General features: G+C 37.0%; 1 protein-coding gene across 3 annotated transcripts; it reads left to right on the plus strand.

The window, feature by feature from the left end:
- Positions 1 to 12,497: 12,497 nt before the first annotated feature.
- LOC103960170 (mediator of RNA polymerase II transcription subunit 33A) lies at positions 12,498 to 19,150 on the plus strand. Of its 3 annotated transcripts, XM_048575834.1 has the most exons (13): positions 12,498 to 12,842; positions 12,972 to 13,267; positions 13,666 to 13,776; positions 14,095 to 14,448; positions 14,656 to 14,972; positions 15,108 to 15,199; positions 15,286 to 15,667; positions 15,837 to 16,047; positions 16,128 to 16,242; positions 16,428 to 16,589; positions 16,754 to 17,396; positions 17,579 to 17,785; positions 17,972 to 19,150. In XM_048575834.1, the coding sequence occupies exons 2-13, from the start codon at positions 13,014 to 13,016 to the stop codon at positions 19,066 to 19,068; spliced, it is 3,945 nt and encodes a 1,314-aa protein (XP_048431791.1). In that variant the 5' UTR covers positions 12,498 to 12,842; positions 12,972 to 13,013; the 3' UTR covers positions 19,069 to 19,150. The 3 variants fall into 3 exon arrangements, with proteins under 3 accessions (XP_048431791.1, XP_018506125.2, XP_048431792.1); XM_018650609.2 differs by having other exon boundaries at positions 12,498 to 13,267; XM_048575835.1 differs by lacking the exon at positions 12,972 to 13,267 and having other exon boundaries at positions 12,499 to 12,842.
- The last annotated feature ends 2,869 nt before the right edge of the window (positions 19,151 to 22,019 follow it).

The following is a 22,019-nucleotide window of genomic DNA, read 5'->3' on the forward strand; positions in this document are numbered from 1 at the left end:
TGTTGTGTGCCTTCGTAATTCAATAATTAAGCTAAGTACTATTTGGAATTGAGCAAAATAATTGATAGAAACATAAACTAAATCCTTTGGAATGTATTGTGAAGATTTATGCATCAATTTTTGTTGCAGACCTATTTGTTGGGTCTCCGACAAAAGGGAAGGTAGGGAAAGTGTATTCCTGGTAATGAAAAGAAAAGGGTGAGTCAGTGACAGAAATTTGTGAGGATCCGATCTTTCAAAACAAATTCTTCCCTAAAAATCAAAAATTCCATTGGATTACTAATTCATGTTTACATTTTCATTCTCTTCCCCTTTTAAACAATCTTTTTCAGTTGTGTATGAATTGTTGCCTTCACTTTGTTTCTTTGATGACTCAAAATTGTAATATGAACCTGTGCTCTTTTATACATGCATTAAGTTCCAGTTCCAAGTTCACATGCATCTCTAGGTTCATTTCTTTCATTTTTAGAATCCTCAACTCCAATGGTTACCGATTTTCTTTCATTTCTGTTTTTCTTTTGGTAATTTATGTTTTAATTTTTCGTTCTCTTTCAATTTTCATAAATCCGAGTTTTTGAAATCACATACAATTCATGTTACTCTCAAAACTTTTGATGCTTTTACACACTCATTAGTTGCAGACCCATTTGCCAAGGCTCGAAGAAAAAGGAAGGGGGGAAGTTGTATTCTTGCCATAGATTTTCTGTTAGCAGTGAGGCTTAAAGAAAATGGAAGCTTATAACAGTGGAAGAGGTGGCTTTTTGCTTTTGGCCTTTTGTTTTCTTCATTTGCTAAATGTTGAGACTTGAGAAAAGAACTTCTAATGTTGAACACCCCAATTCAATGTGAAAACGTAACCTAATCATGTTAGCATACAAACTTGACTTTTAAATATTTGACAATTATATAATGTTCATATATAAATTAGAGGCATTCACATTAAGCTAACTCGATAGGAAACATATCTCACTGGTGCAATAGGAAATGTTAACATTAAACAATGATGATCTTTTTCCCCATCCGTTGCTTGACAGAGCTCATAGAAAAAATTTTCACCCTGTATAATGGAGAACAAACTAATCAACACATAGCCATAATCACTGCAAAATGACACATATTACTGTGTAGAAAAAGAGAACAAAAATTAGTTGAAGGCTTCATATATTTCTGTCTATTTAAATCATTACTTTACGTAAAGTGGAAACAAAAAACATAACTTTTTAGGACATGCATGGTAAAGAAAAAGTTTCTCTTTGCACAATACATTTAAAATATATCTTGACAATTACAATGAAAATGTAATACCCTGAAATTTTAAATATATGAATATACAGAGGAAAATCGAAGATAAATCGATTTAGGGTTATGGAAATAGAATTGGGAAATTTTAAAATTTTGTTCCGGAAATTATTATAATTTACGTATTTGGATTATTGAGATTTTATGTTTTTTTTTTCGAGGCATTATATTAATTTACTTGCATTTAGTTTTAAATTAAACTAGTTATGAAGTTTGACGTTCGGAAATTAATTAATTAAAATCTATAGACCTTTTGAGGTCACAATTTATATTTTTGAATATAGCTCGATATCACAAACGCGTAGGCGTAAACCGTTCGTGAAACGGAGTTATAACGAAGAAGTTATTAACGTTTAAAGTCAGTGATATTGGTAATTTTAATTCCATTTAGAAGACTCTAGAAATCTGGAGCAATAAGTTGTGCCACGTGTGTGGCTGTGATGAAAGGAAAGTAAATGATGGATGGCTGAGATTGAAAGAAAAATAATAGAAATGAGGGAAAGGAAGAGGAAAGAAAGGAGAGAAAATGACTTGCGAAAGGGGCGACCCGACCTAGGTTGGTGTTCTTGCCATTTCCGACAGATTTTAACCCTTTTTCCGGCGAATCCCATCAAACCACCACTTGGGAAACTCTCCATAAACTTCCCTCTTCCTATTACACCCCAAAAATCATGAGATTTGACCTTAAAAATTGGGAAAAACACATCAGTGGGTGCGCACGGTGATTGTTCGAAATCCACCAAATTGTGAAATGATGTCATCAAATTACCACTACTAGTAGACTCCCCTTGAGGCCTGGAACAAAGCCCACGCATTGGTTGGGGCGTCAGAGTTGTTTTGGAGTCGAATCAAGGACACCAAAAAACAAGGGTTTCCAGCGGTTCGTGGCCAATTTGAGGTGTTTCCCGGCCAAATTGGACTTGACCGCAGGTATAAAACTTGCTCCACTCATTGAGATCTACAAACCTGTAAAATTTGGTAGTTTTTAGAAATAGTTGAATTTTCCAGCGAGTCGGGTCGATCGACCTCCGCCCGCGGCGGCGCACAGCCAGGTAGCTGATATTGTGCTTTTATGCGAATTTCGTTATTCTAATTATGCTTTTGAGGTCTATCTGATGTGGTTTGAATATTAACACAATTGTGGTATATATATTGGATTAATTGAACATATTCGGTTTTGGTTTGAATTTTGGAAATGTGAACTACGAAAGGCTTGATCCTACTCAAGAGTACGTAAGTAGTCTAGCAGAGGTTAGATGCAGCCTTAAATAATCAAGAATTAATATTTAGATGGAATTTTGATCTAAGAGAAGGAAATGGTTCTAAATTGGAAGTGAAATTGTATGTGTTGGTAGGTGATTAATTATTATGGATTACGTGGGATGAAGGAAATTATTTGGAGAATGATGACTAATGATAGTGAATTCAAATGTTAATTTAAAGATATGTTTTGACATTTAAGAAAATATGGATAGCTTGTAAGAATTTGAATTATTGACTTAGAGAAATGTGATTAATGGAAATAAATTAACTATGATTGTAAGTTGGGCCTACTAATACTCCCGAAAACATATATTTCGGGGGTGGGGCGTGACAGAAAAAAAAAACTAACACAATACACCTTTAGGGGTACATAGCACCTGTGATACAAAAATACCTCTCGCACGCACATTAATGCGTGTGGAGAGGCTAGTAGGTATGAAATTGTGATGGCATTTCTTAGTTACGTTTGACATGGTATGTATGTTCATCGTTTCTTCATCTCTAAAAAAAGTTATATTAAATAAAATTGATAAAAATCACAATCTATGTGTGTGTTTAAATTTATGACAATTTAAAAAAAAAAGAACTAAAATTTAGAATTTAAAAAGGGAAAAGTAGGAAGTGGGAGAGAGAAAGGAGATGAGTAAACTATAGTTACGTGTAGGTGAGAAAAGGAAAGCAAAAACAAAAGCTTGTTTATGCGAAATTATTTTAATGTCCATATTTATCTTGTTAATTTTCTTTCAATTAAATATAAAAAGGTATAGTGATAATTTTATTGATTTTTGGTTCACAAACAAAGCTCCATAAATATGCAGTTTAGAAGTTTAGGTTTGCAATACGTTAGGTTGCGCTCAAACGATGAAATAAAATTTGTAAAGGATCAAATGTTTGAAAGCTATATATTTAACGACTGAAGCTCGGATTGCGACATGTGTAAGATTATTATTCAAGATATTTCTATGCTTTACCAAACTTAAACTTTATCAAGATATTAACTTGTAAGTAGGGGGATGATATCATGATGGTGGTCTTAATATTTATGTTTAGTGTATGTAGTTAGGCCATCATGGGAGAATTTTTTTTTTTGAACAAACAATATTATCTACACTAAAGGGGAGGAGATGTGCTTAGCCTCACAACGGGCTATTAATAATGTAATTACCTAAGACCTCTCACTTACAAGTGAAGAATAATACTATTAGACCGTAGTACTAAGTAACAGACCATTACGCGAGAATTAGATTTGTTAGTAGTCACTTTCATGTTGATATAGAGGCATTCATCGTTAAGAGTTGCTTTTGCCTACCGTGTCGATATAAAGGTCTTTATCGTCGAAATTTGGTTAAGTTTAGTGGCTCTTTTGTGTCATAACTAGTGACATAAACGTTCTATTCGCTTACAATAAAATCATATCAACACAACATACATTAAAACACCTAAAAATGGTCCTGCCAACTAGCAATGCCACCAAGCAATGGAAAGACAATAAATTTAGTAATGGCTAATTGCTTTGGTGGAACCAAAATAGGCAGTGCAGTTGTCTTCTCTAGCACTAGGGCTTAGCTTAGATGTTCATATTTCAAATGAAAGCTTAAATAACGTAAACCACACGTTTGAAGGGATTTATTCATCGTTGAAAAATGACCAAGCAAAAAAAAAAAAAATGATGAGAGAAAAATAGCATCCTCAATGAGTAAGACAAATAAAAAAGAATAATGTGAAGAAAAACAAATTGCTTTACAAGAAAGATAAATGATTTAACAACTACAAGATGATCTAGCGGTTGGGGACAAGCTCGAAGAAGCATTTAGAATAGGTTATGGGTCTATTTCGTTGGCAAAATCAATCATATCCATTCAAGACTTTAGGGATCCCAAAAACGTGATGACAAATTTCACAATTACGAGAAATATAAATTAATCGTTCGATGTCGCCTTCTTGCTGTAGACGAATTTCAGGTTCAAACTTAACATGAAACGTCTTGGGTTTGATTCGTGGCGTGTGTGAATCATACAATGATATCCAATAGAAAGCTGAAATGCCTTTGTATATTGGGTAAGTGGACTAATTTGATGAAGTTATCAACTGGTTGCCTTAAAAAAAAATAAAAGTAAAATGAAAGACTTCCACTTGACATTACGTGTCTAATTGTGTTTCTTCTTGTTTTTTTTTTCCATTCATTAATCGTCAATTCTGCACACGCAATGGAATATTTTGGAAGCTTCTAAAATACCAATTTCATGGAATCATGGCATATTTGTATCTGCGGTTTGACTAATCATGTGTCCTTTGGCACTGTTTTAAAAAGTGCTAAAAACCCTAATCAACATTTCTTAAATTGAGCGTATCATAAAAATACTAAAACTCCTCTCTAATATAGAGATCACTTATAAATGTAAGTGCTTTCATTCGACATATATAAAAAAAAGTTATTAAAAATCTAAAGGCTTTTTGAAAAAATAATTTGAAACACTGTTGCAACTAAGCACTCACAACTTCTTATGACAGATGGGTAAAAACGTTTTTGGTTTTTTGAAAATATTTTTAGCTGTTTTAGCAACATGTAACTTGCCATTATTCAAGAAGTACTTTAAAATGCTTTTAGGTTTTTAATAAGAATTTGGTTTTGCTTCATTGTAACCAAAACACTTTCCTGCACAAAACAAAAAAAAAAAAAATTGTTGACAAATATGCATCCGACATTAATGATTAACAAATGCGTCGTTTGCTTGTGATCCAATATCCTAGTAAATAAGTTATTAGGTTTTCACACATACGTTCTGGATTTGAAACTCTCACTCCTCTAAATTATTATAATAGTTTCGAATTCTCTCCCTCTTTATTAATAACTTATTATTAAAAAAAAAACACTAAAGAGCCAATGTCTTTTACTGTGGACACGTACCCAACCCCTACATGCACATAAAGACATCGACAGTGACACATAGCAACATACACATGCATGGCATGCAGAGGTGGCATTTTGGGGGGAGGGGGGGAGGGGAGCGAAAGTTGCAGTTGCAAAGGGCCCAAATTTGAAGGGGATCCCAAAATTTTGCGATCTAATATTATTATGTAATAATGTTCTATATTTAGAAAATGGATCTTGTTAGCATTTTAAAATCTCATTGCATTCCTTATAAGAATAATTTTTTTTCTTTTTAAATATAAAAGGGTAATGTTAGAAAAACTAAACTAAATGATGTGTCACCAATAGAAAATGAGCACGCATATCAACGCTTAAATAATAATCCAATCATCAATTCATACGTCTAATTTACAAAATTTTATCTACAAATTTAGTCTCTCTAGCATTACTCAATATAAAAATTTGGAGTACAATGAGATATTCTAATTGTCAATAATAACACCCCAAAAAATGATGGTTTTTCAATTTTATTATAGAATAATGTCATATATTCAAGTGAAATTATAAAGTTAGGGTTTTGAAGTTTTTATCCATGTTTTGTTGCTTAAGATTGAACTGTTTTTGATTATTTAGTGAAGGGTATGTTTGCAGCTTTTTTATTTATGATTAATCACATCTGTAAACTTGTAATCAGTGAGTGCTAAAGTTTGTTTTGATTTAAGTGATTGTTTTCAAACATCAATACATTGTTCTACTTTTTTTTTTTAAACTATCTTAAGGAGGGGTCTTTTTATAAATTTCGCACAGAGCCCCTGAAATCTCAGAGACGGCCCTGATAACATGCAACGCGAATTGCAGTTGTTATTTCATATAACCAAGGACACCAACCTCTCTAACTCCCTTTGCCTTTGCCTCTGCACTTTGCTCATTTTTTTATTAAATGGTCGTGCAGTTTGGTAAGAGTAGCTCCAGTGTATGCTGGAGCCCGATGGACCGGCGATCAACACAGGGCCAAATCGCCCCAGCAAGCAAGTCCAACCCATGCTGGCGATTAAGCCCGTGGGAGAGGCCCGACATGAATAGCTGGCCCGAGAGCCCGATGGCCAGGTGACGCAAGGTTAACGTTAAGGAGACATCAGCCATGTTTCTGTATTTTTTGCGTCAGGTGCGTGCACTTCAAGCGCACATGGTGGCAGGTCTCCGACACGTTTTCAGACGTGGGGCCCGGCGGCGCAATTTCTGAAAGTTACCATTGGGGAGGTCACGTGGCTTCTTCACGTTCGTTGGATTTCAATGGTTACATTTTATGGACCATTGGATTTCCAATGGTAGAAAAAAAAATTCAAACCTTCATTAGTATGTGGAGAGACGCCTTGGCACAAGCTAGTAGTAATCTTCGAAGTGGGGAAAATTTAGTGGATCAGGTAACAATATATTATTTATTTGTTTGTACTATACCCAAAGTTACATTAGCTACTTTGATTATAATTATTTCTTCTCCCGCATTGTGTAGACACTTTAAGCACAAACTTGGTATAATGCCAAAACCAAAAGCAAAAACAAATCATTCAACCGGTGGGAATGTTGGAATATTGTCAAAGATTGTCTTATTCAAAGGACATAAACACACCAAATAAGATTAGATAAAATTACAAACACACCAAAAAAAAAAAAAAAACTCACTAAATGAACTTAAAAAACACACCAAATAACAACAAATACAATAAATGAACTTAAGTTTCTTGAGATTGTGTCAATTCTCACTGGTGCTCTATCAAGTCAATTTGCCGGGCATTGTGCATATATGGGTCTTGAATCGCAGTATATCGTCGAATGAGCGTTTCATTGTAACGTCCATCCTTTTGTAATGGCTCGTGTTGCACGGGTTCTTCGGTGGCTTCATGAGCACAATATATTTGTGTTCTGGAATTGTTCATCGTGTCTGGATTATATTCATCAACGACATCATAATCGTACTCATCTTCCACAATCATGTTGTGAAGAATGATGCACATCATCATGATAGATCGAATCAACTCTGAATTAAACATTCTGGCAACACCTCTGACAATCACCCAACGAGCTTAGAGGATACCAAAACAACGCTCCACATTCTTCATACACCCATCTTGACAGCTTGCAAAGTGTTTTTCCTTTGCACTTCACAGATGTGGCATTATTTTGACAAACGATGACCACCTTGGGTAAATGTCGTCTGCTAGGTAGTATGGCCCGTGGTACTTATGTCTATTGACCGAGTACGTGACTTTTGGTGTTTTTCCTTGCAGGACATCGTTGAACATTAGGGATTGGGCAAGGACATTGAAGTCATTTTGAGCCCCTGGAACATCGAAAAAAGCTTGTCAAATCCATGTATCAAATGATGCCACTGCCTCCAAAATGATACTTTTTGCTCATTTTTTGTCCGCATAAGCTCCTTGCCATGCACTTGGACAAATTTTCCATGTCTAGTGCATACAGTCGATGTTTCCAATCATCCCAGAAAAACCTCGCATCTTGGCCTTCTTCAGAAGCCTTTGCAAATCCATCTCAGTAGGTTTACGGAGGTACCCTGCGGTGTAGATATATTCGATTGTGGAGCAAAACCTCATTAGGGACTCAAAAATGGTTGATTTCCCTATCCTCGCTATCTCATCCACTTGGTCTGCAGATGCTCTATATGCAAGCATCCACAAGACAGCAGTAATTTTTTGCTCAGGAAGGAGAACCATAACACCAAAAACATCATTCTTTTGCACAAAGTAAGAATCATGGTTGCAAACAGCAATCGTGATTTTATTGAACAAATGTCGTTCTATTACAAAACGATGTCTAAAGTACGTATCAGGAAATACACTGTTACGGACAAAATAATCGTCCAAGAGATATGTACCTCATCGTTGCCTACTTCAATCAAGGTTTGTGGAACGACTGGACCTGCAGATCTGAGCCATAACTTGGATGACTTAATGAGAATGTGAGGCGCTTTGGCTTCTTGCTTCGTCATCTCTCCTTCTACGCTCCTCATCCTTTTCGTCTTCCATCTTATTTTGGGCCACCTAGAGATTGAATATTTCTTTCCCTTGCTTAAACAATTCTTTCTCTTGTTCCTCAATTTCCCACAACATCCTAAAGAAGAAAACATTGTAAGAAGGAAGCAGAAACTATGAATAACGACAGAAATTTTGATTTTGGTGAAGAATGAAGCAGAAACTATGAATAATGATATAGATTTGATTTTGGTGTGTGATTTTTGGTTTGGGATGATGGGTTATATGAAGGAAAAAGAAAGGATTAGGTTGTAGATAATGTCACGTGACATGCCATCATTCGTTAAAAATTTGATCGAAATCCATCCTTAAAGGTTGTTTTCAGATTGTGACATGTGAAGCGACGTGATTGGTTAAAAATCTTATCGGAAACTTATCCTTAATGATTCTGAAAAGCTAACGACACGTGGCACGAGGGCATTGGATAAATATCTTATCAAAATCTATCATAAAAAATTATCTTATTGGATAATGACAGGTGACGCAACGAGAACGATTGAAAATCTTATCCGAAATTACAAATAAAATTATTTTGTATTATTTTATATAAAAAAAATATTAATATTTTATTGCTTATTGTCATGGCTATTCAGTGTAGAGGTGTAGATGCAAAAGGTAGTTATTGTTCATTAGAGGCTATTCAATAGTGACTTACCTTAAGGGGCATTTGCAACGCTGGAGTTGCTCTAAAGGCAAAATCTTTATTGAGGGAAGGTCGAAGCTTTGGAGGCGGTAGGTTGTACCGCCTGGTGGGTTCATTTTATTCGACAAGCAAAAGAGAGAATTGGTAAGAATCTTTTTTATTGAATTGGCAATTGGGCTTGAAATTTGATAAGGTGACAACTTTTATAGTACAAGTATAATATAAATGTACGTCTTAATTGTAAAATTATCAGAGAGATGGGCCAAATGTCCACTTTTAACAACATCGATATTGTTCTCAACTTGGTAATTACCACCTGCATAATCCATCAGGTGTGAGGTTTTATCACAAAGGTGTTAGTTGGAATGAGGTTAAGATATTTAAACTCTTCTTTTCTCATTGATACGGTCGATGTGGGACATCTCATTGATACGGTTAATATGAAACATTTCAACACCCCTTCATGTGAGACCCAATTAGTGGGTCACACATGAGAGATTTACATATAGACAACCACGTAGAGTCAAGGGGACTCACCCTACATGCGGGGTCAAGGGACCCACCATCATGGCGCGATGCCAAGGGGACTCACCATACGTTATTTCCTTAACTTTTTAGTTGTGATAGAAGACTAATTAATTTTTCACCCTCTTTTGGTTGACAAAGAGGGTTCTATTAATATATAGTTTAGATTTTTCTTTACAAACGATAGTTAATAAGTTAAATTGTTAGTTGTTAGGGAGAAGGGGTTTTAGTAGAGCTCAAACACACACCACGGTGTATGTGCATAATTGTTTTCTACCACATGTAGGTGAAGAATCGAAAAAAAAAAACAACAACAAAATTTAATATATGCGAAATTACATTACTACTCATGATTTATTGTGTAATAAAAGATCAAATTATCTCTTTGCCCTTTTTTAATTGACAAAGAAAGTTATAAGTAGTTTAAATAAAATAGGATTTTTATCGCAAATGGTCCATGAAATTGACCCACCCATCAAGATGGTCCATAAAATTGAAAATCAATCAATATTATTCTTGAAAATGGACGTTGCAAATCAATATAATCCTTCCGTTACAATTCCGTTAAAAATTATGTTATGTGATGACATGACATATAACTAGATTCCATAACTTTAATTAAATATTGTCACGTGGATTAAAAATATTTAAATAATTAAAAAGAATTTTTATCTTTTGTATAATTAAATACTTAAAAAAGGAAAGAAAAAAAAAGAACACATCTCCTGGTCCTCCTTCCACCTGAACACAATCACATCTGCACTAATTCCTGCTCACAATTTTAATTGCCAATGCATCAACAACTTTGAAAAGTTTGGTGATGGAATTGATATAATAAGCCAAAAAAATTAGCTACTGCTTCTCCACTCCCGTCATTACCTCCTGCAGCATCGCCACCACCTTCTACACCAGCTGCCTCTCCTCCGGCTACGTCAGAACCCCCACCAGATGCTTCCCCACCACATCCATCAAAAGATTTTGCCCCTCCCTAATCTTCCCCAACACCTCCAGCAGAAGCCTCACCGCCACCTCAATCCACGGAGTCCCCATCTCCTCCAGCTGATGTCCTCTCCCCTTCGTCCGATTCTCCACTAGCACCATAAGGAGAAGCACCAGAATAATCTCCTCTATCCCCCATAGTCACACCTCCTCCATCTGGTTCCAAATATGGTCCTCCACCAGCTGATAACTCACCCCCTGCACCCACGGTGCAATCACCACCTCCTTCGGTCCCTTTACCTGCTGTTACTTCTCTCCTTTCTTTCCCCATTAATTGAGAAATTAATTCAATGAGAAGGGATTTGGGCGTGGTTGTGTTCGGTTGGGAGAGAAGAAAATGAACACATCTCCTTTTTTTTTTTTTTTTTTTTTTTTTTTTTTTCTCCTTTCTTTTTTTAAAAGTTTTTAATAATACAAAAAATAAAATTTTAATTATTTAAATATTTTTAATCCACATGGTAATATTTAATTAGACTTGTGAGACTTATTTATATGCTATGTCATGATTGTCATCATATAACAGAATTTTTAATAGAACATTATTGTAACGGAATGACTAAATTGATTTGCGACATCCATTTTTAAGGACAACTTTGATTAATTTTTAATTTCAAAAATCATCGTGATAGAGTGAGACAATTTCGAAGATCATTTGTAATAAAAATCAAATAAAATATAACCGTTGTGCTGCATTTGTACTGTAAAAGTCTTTCTGGAAGTAGATTTGTAAGAAATGATTTGATTCATTGGCATTTGGGCTTGAAATTTGAATCAAATGATGCGTTGTATAGCAAATTTAATGGTATACAACTTAGTCTGACGTCTATGTCGATGATACAACGACATATGACGTTAAATAATAGAAGTAAAACTGAAAATACTATTAAAACTGACTTTTGCTTCTTTCCTATCGACCCTTTCTATTTGTTCTGCTCGCGTCTGTGTGCCCGTTGCACTGCACCACCTATTCAGTAATTGAATTTTAGCCCTAGAGACGAATAATTGACGAAAAAAGAGGATTACGAAAGCAGATGTAGAGCAGAGGTGATAAGATTTGACGGAGAAGATAAGGGAGAGCTGAGATGAGATTGGGCAGAGAACAAATGGCAAGGAGAAAAAGTAAAAGAATTGTTTTTAATAGAGATGACAAATCAACATATTGTGTTGTTAATAAACACATATTAAGATTGATTTAGTTTGATTTCACCTTACACAATCATCATCATTATCAATCTCACATTTATGTTATATTATAGTAATATCATATTAAACCGTCTTAATTGATATCCATTAACAACATAATAGATCGATTTACCATCTGTACTTTCAGAGAGAGACAAGTGAGAGTCTTGAAGGATTGGGTGGAGAAAACAATGGAGTGGAGAGAGTAAAAAATTGCTTCTAGAGAAAGATGGGGGAGAAAAAAATGGAGTGGAGAGAGAGCAAAAGACTTGCTTTTAGAGAAACTGGGTGGAGACAAAATGGAGAAGATAAGAGTATAAGAATTGCTTCTAGAGAAAAAAGATGGAGAGAGTAAAAGAATTGCTTCAGCGATGACAAAGAGATGAAAGAGTCCAGAAGGAAAATAAAAAGGAATTTTAACGAAAAGCTCTCGATACTGTTTATTTTAACGAAAAATTATATTTTTATACTAAAAAAAGTTAATTATAATACTATTCATTTTCACTTTTTTTTTTTTTATCTTTATCGTTAAAACTCAAAGTCAGATTATTTTCATTAATTTTCTTAAAATAAAATGATGGATAAATTATAATCAAATCTAAAAGAAAATAAATTTGTAAATAACAAAGACACTAATGTATGTTAAAATAGAGAGTTTTTGTTGAAGATATTAGCATATAGACCCAACTAATCGATGAACGCTCTCAAATATTTTATGACGTTGGAACGAGAATTGTCTGCTCCGGATTGCTGTGTCATTTTGACCCTTACTCTCTAAACGTTTCAACAGTCAAGCTAACGTGCTTTTAACGAAGAGTTGGGAGGAGGACTCTATGAATTCAAAGGGGCAGCGGCAGCGCCTGGTCGTTGAAGAGATTGGTCAATAGCACCAAATCTTCCGCTGGCTTGGGGTAAGTGAGGTATTTGCTCACGACTCAGCGGTGCCGAAAGTTGTAGAAGCTTTTCTCATACGTGGAGAGAGTTTTAGTTTGATTAGGGCGTGGACGAGGTAGGTGCTCCTACATCTTTGCACACAAAATTGTAAATACCAATATTTTATTATTATTTGTGTTGCGTGAGCGGCTGGGAATTTTTAACTATAAATTTGAGAAAATCCAAAACAATATGAATTGGATAGAAAAGGGAGGAACTTTGCTGGTGGGGTCTACTGGAATTTGGAATGGGGAGTGAATTGCAGCGTCGGGTGGCGGAGCTGGTGACGGCGGGGAAGCGGAGGGAGACGGAGAGCCCGGTGGAGTGGGCGGTGGAAGTGGGGAAATGGGTTGAGGCAGCTCCGAGCATTGAGTTGGGGGAAGTGTTGGTTTCCCAACTCTGCTTCCAACACAACCGACCATCCCTTTGGAAGTTTCTTGACATTGCTCTCTCCTCCGGCCTCCTCTCCCCTCTCCATATCCTCTCCATGCTGTCTTCCAGGTACTCACAAAATGTACTTCAAAGTAATTGCTCCATAGATCCTATATCTATCGATATGAAGAAGAAATCATGTAAAGAAGGGGATTCTTATTTGCACAAAATGGTAATTCGAACTTGGAACGAGCATGAAGAAATTAAGGATACTTCTTTATCTGTTGAGTTGTTTTGCCGGATCGGTCACGCTCATCACTTCCCCCACTCGCTCCTTTTTTTATTAGTTTCGTCTAGCGATTTTGACACTCATCTTTTAGCCGCATTCGAGTGCAGAAAAGATTATAAAATATTCAATTTGGAGCGCATATGGCTAAATGGGGTGAAATTCGCTACCCGATTAGCACATTGACGTTGTTATCATGGTTTTGTTTGATTGCTTGTTTTTGTGTGCTTTTATGTTGCAGGGTGATTCCTCATAGATGGTCGCAACCAGAAGCTTATAGACTTTATCTTGAACTCCTAAGGAGATATGCATTTTCATGTGGTCCACTTTCTGGTGATGTTTCCAAAGAAAAGTGAGTGTGCCAAGCTTATATTATGCTCTATTTTGATTAATTTTCTGTTTGCATAATGCCATTGTGGTTTAGATGGTTTAATTTTGGTGGAAAGTTTGCATCTTGGTTGGTTAGATGGTTTAATCTCTATGCATTTTCGAAACTAAGTGAAAATTTTCTGTCTTGGTTTAGATGGTTTAATTTGGTTTAGATGGTTTAGTTTGGTTTCGTTAGCACAAGTGAAAATGTTTGGGAAAAGGAATACCGACATTGTTAGCATGGTTTTTGCACTCAATCAATTAAATGAACTGCTGAAATTTTCATTCTTCTGTCCTTCAGGATAACGGAATCCATTGATGTTGCCCTTGAGCTTTCTCAGACTTATAAGGTTCATGTTGTGGAGCTTGGACATGCCTTGGTCTTGTTCTTTTTCAGTGTAATCAGTAGCTTGATTGACAGCACGTTGGATGATTGGGGATTCAAAATGACTTCCCGAAAGAGGCCGAGATCAGATTTCGGAGGTGCAGACTACAGAAATATGGAAATTGATTCCAGAGAAAGTCAGAATCTCAAAGTTGAAGAAAATCGTGAACGGATAAGGAAAATGAATTCTTTTTTGGCCATAGAGGTGCTGGCGAAACTAACTGAAAGCAGAAAAGCTTTGGTTCTGCTTCGACTTGTTCACTTGAATATGTAAGCCTCTCATTCATAATATTTCTCACCTTCAGTTTGCGGATGCTGTCAGAATCCAACCATGCAATATTGACAACTCACACTGTTTAATAATTTTCTTACATTGCCGTGTCAGTGAACCAAAAACATACATATGAAAAAGGATACATGTTGATAGTCGAGAGACTAATATTAACTTTTTTTTGTCTAATCCACATCTATTCATAGGCCTGAAATATTCAATGGCCTCCTGCAGAGGCTAGGATTTCTCGAAGGACATCATCGTGCATCGTCAGATTTCAGGTCTGCAGTGGAACCGTTGGCAAGATTGTCTGCCAACATCCAAAGAGTCTCGGGTTTTAAATACCAGTTAAATAAGCACCAGCTCATTGGGGTGCTTCTTGATAATGGATCTCAGAAGCCGGTATTCCACTGCAACTCAGGATTTGGTCATTCCACTTGTTGGGTCCGTTTCGATATATACATGGAAAATGCAATGGATGGGAAGCAACTTTCTATTAAATCAGTTATTGATATACTTGCAGGTAAAGTCCTTTTGAAGAGTCTCAAATGAATTTATATGTATGCATGCCTGCATGTCTGACTTTAGTTCCGAGTGAATAAAGAAAAGAAAACTGCAAGAAATTCAATTAATTCCTAATTTCACTGACCCAGCGCAGAAGGAATCACGACGCTGCAAGTATTTAACCAGGCAAGCTGGCAAGAAACCTTCCTAGCACTCTGGCTCTCAGCCCTTCGACTTGTGCAACGAGTTGAGACTACTCCATGTCAGCATATATTTAGAAAGGAAAAAAACTAGCATAGATACTTAATTTCTCCTTCATTCTTCTTTTGCAGGAACGTGACCCTGTTGAAGGCCCTGTACCACATCTTGAGTCCCGTCTTTGTATTCTTCTGTCTATTGTCCCCTTGGCCATTGCTAACATTTTGAAGGATGAGACCAAAATGAATTCCTCTTCTATTCAGGGAGATACTGTATCTGGGAATACGGAGAATGGATATGGACACAAAATGGGTGGTAAAGCTAATACGTCAAAGAAACAGGGCCTGATTTCTTCTCTCCAGGCCCTTGGAAACTTCTCTGGCCTCTTGTGCCCTCCTTCATCAGTGGTTGATTCAGCGAATATTGCAGCAACAAAATCAGCTCATTTTGTACGTAACTCCAAGAATGAAAAGGATACAACAGGAGGCAGTGGTGGTGACGTCTGTATCAAAGCAGGTTTATTTTAGAAATCTGTCTCACCACTCATTTTGATTTGATCATGATTAATGGATGTTTGTTTTAGGCGTGGATCTCATATTACAGAAAAAGTGTAAACATGCATCCCTCTACTGTCTCTGAATTTGGTTCCGGTAATAATTTTGCCATTGCCTCCCATGTTTTTCAGGTGGTGACATGAGGCATCTTATTGTGGAAGCTTGCATTGCAAGAAATTTAATTGACACATCAGCATATTTTTGGCCCGGTTATGTGTCTGCGTCCACGATGTCACCATCAAACACAACACCAATTCAAAAATTCCCTTGGTCAACATTCATGGAAGGAGAACCACTGAGGGATTCCCTAATAAACTCCCTTATCACGACACCAGCTTCAAGGTAAAATGAAAAACATCTGAAATTAGTATAATACGAGCTGATCTTTAGCTGATTATTTTCTTCTCTTTCTCCTGTTCAAGTTTAGAAGAGATAGAGAAGTTATATCATATTGCACTAAATGGGTCTGATGAGGAGAAGTCAGCCGCTGCAAAAATTCTGTGTGGTGCATCTCTCAGAAGTGGATGGAACATTCAGGTTGAAAATTCATGCAGTAATGCTGGAGATTTTACATTTGACTATTTTTCAAGTCCTATTTTTCTCAAAGAGCCTAATGGTGCCTTTTAACTCATGTCGTTCTTCAAATTTGACAATGGTTTGGCTTTTAAGAAAATTATTATTAAGAGAATTACGTTTGGATCCTTGAACTTTGCCGCTTTCAGGAACATGTTGTGCGCTTCGTGGTGAAGCTTCTTTCTCCTCCTGTACCTCCGAATCATACTGGACCAAGAAGTCACTTAATTGATTATATGTCAATGCTGAGTGCCCTCCTTTTCGGAGCTTCCTATATTGATACAGTTCACATCCTTTCTTTGCATGGTAAGGTGAGTGAAATAGTTTCATGGTTTGTATATTGATATCATAGAATTACTTAAACTTGGCATGTGTTTCTTCTCGTAAAGCCGTTATTTGTATTTGATTTCAAGTAAGTCATATGAAGTTGAAGTTCTGACGTTTTTATGGCTCCAAAAAATCTCTATTCATACAGGTCCCTGAAGTTGCAGCTTCTTTAATTCCGCTTTGTGAGGTCTTTGGATCACGTAAATCAAGCATGGGTGACGAGTCCTCCATTTACATGGTCTTTTCTTTGGCATTTCTTTTTCTATTTCGTCTCTGGAAATTTTATAGACCACCTCTTGAGCAATACATTACGGACAGAGGAGGACCAGTTGGAGGTGTGCTGACGTTGGAGTATCTTTTGTTATTGCGTAATGGCCACATTGCACCTGCCCGGAATGAGACAAACGGCAGTGGGGATCAGCTTGAATCGTCATCTGTGGAAGCTATGTACATTGATTCTTATCCAAAATTACAAGCCTGGTACCGTCAACACAAATCTTGTACAGCTTCAACACTTTCCAGTCTCTCTAGTGGAAATCCTGTCCATGAAGTTGCTAATAAGATATTAAGTATGATTTACTGGAAAATAACTAGAAGTGGGGCACCATCAAGTAACTCTTCTGGACCATCAAGCGCCAGTATTAGTGGCTCCCCTGCAGATACTAGAAAGGATGCGTGTCAGAGACCAGTGCTTACTGCTTGGGAGGTATTGGAAGCCATTCCTTTTGTCCTTGAGGCCATGTTAACTGCTTGCACCCATGGCAGGCTTTCATCTCGGGACCTGATAACAGGTTAGTCGGATGCTACTGCACTTGTCAGTTGAAGCTCATTAAATGCTTTTAGCTTTTGTTTCTAAATTCGGCTTCTTTCATACAGCTGATGGATATGTAACTTTATGGAAATTAGGATGTTTAGTTTACTTCTTAAATTTTAGATGAAATTCCTTCTAATGATCCCTTAAATGCTTTTGCAGGCCTGAGAGACCTCGTTGAGTTTCTGCCTGCTTCTCTTGCTGCCATAATTAGCTACTTCTCTGCAGAAGTTACTCATGGTATATGGAAACCAGTGCCTATGAATGGAATAGATTGGCCTAGTCCAGCAGCGGTTCTTCAATCAGTTGAGTCTGAAATAAAAGAAATACTCGAGGCTGTTGGTGTCAATGTTCCGAGCTGTGCCTCTGGTAATTAAACTTCGTTTGTCTTCATATTCTTAGTAGGATTCATTCTGATAATCCTATTATGGTGCTATAGCTCACACACAGATGCTCATAGAGATTGATAATGATTGGTTCAACTTATGTAAGGTCATACTCACCGAAGGATATCCCTTGCATTTCCAATACTAAAACCCTTTTATTGCCATGCAGAGATTTCAACTGCAACACTCCCACTTCCACTGGCTGCTCTTGTGAGTTTAACCATTACTTTCAAACTTGAGAAGAGCGTTGAATACATCTATGCTGTTGCTGGGTTGGCCTTGGACAGCTGTCCATCGGGTTGTGATTGGCCTACCATGCCTATTGTAGGCTGTTTGTGGGCTCAAAAGGTCCGCCGCTGGCATAATTTCATTGTTATAGCAACTTCTCGCGCCATATTTAGACAAAACAAAGATGCTCTTGCGCAGCTTCTGAGAAGTTGCTTCTCCTCATTTCTTGGCACGCTCCATGTTTCAACCTCTTCTTTGTCCAGTCAAAGCGGTGTGAATGGTCTATTGGGTTTTACCGTCACAGATATTAATGCTCATCCTTTCATGGCACCTGGGTTTCTATACCTGTGCTCTTGTCGGACAATACATGTTGTCCAACATGTGAGTGATGTGATTGTAGGAATAGTAGCAGAGTATGCTGTGAAATTAGCCACCAAATGTGCAAGCACGGATTCCCCTCGCTTGAATTCTAGTCAGGTATCACAGAGCCTAGCCATTGTAAAGATAAAGGAAGTGGCCTCACTTGGTGCAAGTCTCTTGTGCGTGGCAGGCGGAGTCCAGCTAGTTCAAGAACTGTACCGGGAAACCATCCCAAACTGGTTACTCTCATCAAAGGAAGAGAGACTCGGGGAGGTGAATGCTGTGTCTTGTGTAATGGAGGGGTATGCAATGGCATATCTGGTGATTCTGTCCGGCTCAATTGAATGGGGCTTCGGAGACAACTTGCCGTCATGGGCACACTCTAGAAGAGCCAGGGTGGTCGGGATCCACATGGACTTTCTGGCAGCATCATTGGAGGGGAACATATCACTTGGTTGCCATCCAGCTACTTGGAAAGCTTATGTTTCTTGTTTGGTGGGTTTGATGGTGAAATTTGCTCCGATGTGGATACGAGAAGTGAAGGTGGAGACGTTGAGGAAATTGGCCAGCGGATTGAGAGGGTGGCATGAATCTGAACTGGCCATTTCGCTTCTCGAAAGAGGTGGGGCGTCGGCCATAGGATCTGCCGCGGAATTAGTAGTAAATGTACTGGATTGAGTCTGAAATAAAACTTTTTTCAAGATGTAGACATTTTTATTCACTCAGTAACATTTTTATAGGGATTTAGCCCGGAGTACCACCACAACATCGCCAACATAATGTTGTATTGGTTGGACCGGTTCATGATCGAGAACACTGATAGTGCTAGCTTCTCTACTACAAGCAGTAGAGCTCGTTAGAAATGTTGTTTCAGTAAACGTGATGAGTCGATAGAGTACCCAGTCGGGAATGGGTGTCCGTGGCTGTGTGCGCACAACACGTCCAACCGCACACTCTCTGTCTGGGAGTTGGACGACGAACAAGAAGATGTTCAAACGGTCATGATCCAAGGAGGAGCTGCCAATTTGTTATTGGAACTAAAGTGATTGGTCCAGAGATGGTACTGTTGTTACGCCAGTTTTTGACCCGAGCAATGAGGATATTTTATTTGTGCTTATGACAAAAGACCTTATCGAGAGACACGTTGTCAGGTACAACATTCGTACCTGACAACGTGTGGCCAACGCCAATCCCTCGACCACCACATCATGTTCAGCGGCCGAGCCCAAAACTCCCCCGCCTAATGGTCATTTTGTTCTTGCACGATGAATATCCATGGTGCAACAGTTATTTTGTCCCATCATTGACCTCGCAGTCCTCTGCCTTTTTTTCTTTTATTTTTAGTATTGTTTATTCAAGCGATAGTGGGAGATAAAATCGAATAGAGAACATCGATTGCAACAATAAACACTCTTAAATCTTAATCGCTTTGAGCTATAAGTTCATTGCATCTTAGTTTGCCTAAAACCTTTGAAGTTGGGGGGGCACCAGACCCCCATATGGAACCAATGCTCAGGGCCAACTAAATTTTGCTCCAACTTTACAAGGTGATTTTCGAAATGAGTTGTTCTCCGTTGAATTTATGACATGGTAGATACGCAACTCGTTTGTTTTTTTTACTGCCTAGAAGCTATCCTTACAACATTGAGATAAAATTGTGCAACTAGTTTACGTTTTGGGTAGGAAGCATCGATTGAGGAGAAGCTGAAATTCTGTGAAGATTATTTTTGGGGGATCCAGAAGGGAAAGCCTTTAAGGGAAGGGATTCCTATTTTTCAATAAAAACGGGAACATCCTCTTAATCGTTAGATTTGACTTTATTGAAATTATGTGATTGAGATTCTGTGGCGTGTGATTTAATCTTAACCACATAATTTCATTAAAGTCAAATCTAATGATCAAGAAAGTGTCTTTATTTTTTATTGAAAAATGAGAATCTCTTCCTTTAAAATGTATGATCTAGAAAAACTGTGATTTTCATGTCAATTTATAAAGTATTATGTACGGCATGTCGTCAAGTTAACCAGTGACCAAAAAGTCAAACGTCCAAAATGCAAAAATTCATAGTGGAATCTGAGAAAAGTAAACCTTGTAATAATTTCGACTAAAAATGTGGTCGTCCCAAATGCACGCACTTAGGTTTCGTTTGGTAGTTTAGACTGTACTGATTATTTTAATAAAATAAGATAATATGTCATTCGATAGTACTGACTATTTAGTCGGGCGTACTGACTATTTAATCAGGCATTTGGCGTAGTACCAGATTAAAAACAGGATTTAAAAAAAAAAAGTCTATATACTTTTTAAGAGAATAAACAAATTAAAGAGCATTGATAAGATCTATTCTCAGTTAAAAAAAAAAAAAAAAAAAAAAAAAAACTCAATTCATCTTGGACTTGTTTTTGTCAAGGTTCTAAAAAACGTTAGGCGCTAGTCGGGCGGCAGGCTTGTGCCTAGCGCTCAACGGCTAGGTGCATATTGACACTTATAAAAAATTATACTTATATGAAATCCATGGATAAGATAATAAAAGAATGATAAAATGCAAAAAGAGTATCCAATAAGTCTAAAATTTAAAAACACATTAAGCATAAATGCCATATAACTATAGCGAGCAGTATTGTACGATGACACATATACAATAAGTTCACAATTTAAAACCACATAAAATGCAAAATAGGAGGAAAATAAGGAAATATAGTAATGTAGATAGGATTTTTTTTTTCTAATTTCAAAAAAAAAAAAAAAAACCACCTAGCCTGCTTAAAGCCCAGCCGATTTTTCTAACCGATTTGCAAGAAAACGCCTCGGGTCATCACCGCCCAGCGCCTAAGCCGTTTTTTAGAACATTGGTTTTTGTCCATTATTCTTCCTCCTATTAATAAAAGTTGCTGATGCACAAAGAATCAAAGATTATCATGTTCATTTATTTCCTCAAAAGAAGATTGAAGAACATTTATGGCACTGAGTTTTACAATTTAAAACCAAATTTGGTATTAGAGCCCGTTGATTTGATGGGAAAAAACTAAAAACTACCACCTCTGATCCAAACAAAAACGTTGCCACCATGGATGTTCACCATGAGCATCTGCAAATACAGGTCGATGGCCTGTTCATCAATTAGCCCCAATTCCAACTTATTCCACCACCCAATCCCCATCCCTATCAACCATATACAGTCGCACACTCCAAACCCTGGTTCCTTCTTTGTCGAGAGAGAGAAGGAATATTGGTTGAGAAGATGGATTGGGAAGGCGTTGGAGTAATTAGCAAGGGAGAGACAGAAAAACAGTCAGCTTGATGTTGTTTCCAACGACCCGACTAATAATATCGACGATTTGGAGCGTATAAATTGTCGGGCACGCATCATATAAAATAGGCGGGACCCCATAAATAATTCAGTACTAATTTAATACGAAATAAAACCAAACACCAAATATTATTAAATAGTACTATTTGATGTCGAATAGGAATGCGCAAACAAGACCTTAGTAATTTTAATTCTACTACGTCCTTTGACATTAAAGATAAAAAAAATCTATTTACTTTCCGTATTTAAACTCTTCCCGCAACATAGAATCATTTAGAGTAAATTATCGATTGTTTGTAAAAAAAAAAAATAAATAAAT

Source organism: the organism of the source record quoted next, unplaced genomic scaffold (assembly GCF_019419815.1).
Source record: "Pyrus x bretschneideri cultivar Hongxiangsu unplaced genomic scaffold, Pyrus_bretschneideri_v1 Contig11, whole genome shotgun sequence".
NCBI lineage: Eukaryota > Viridiplantae > Streptophyta > Magnoliopsida > Rosales > Rosaceae > Pyrus > Pyrus x bretschneideri.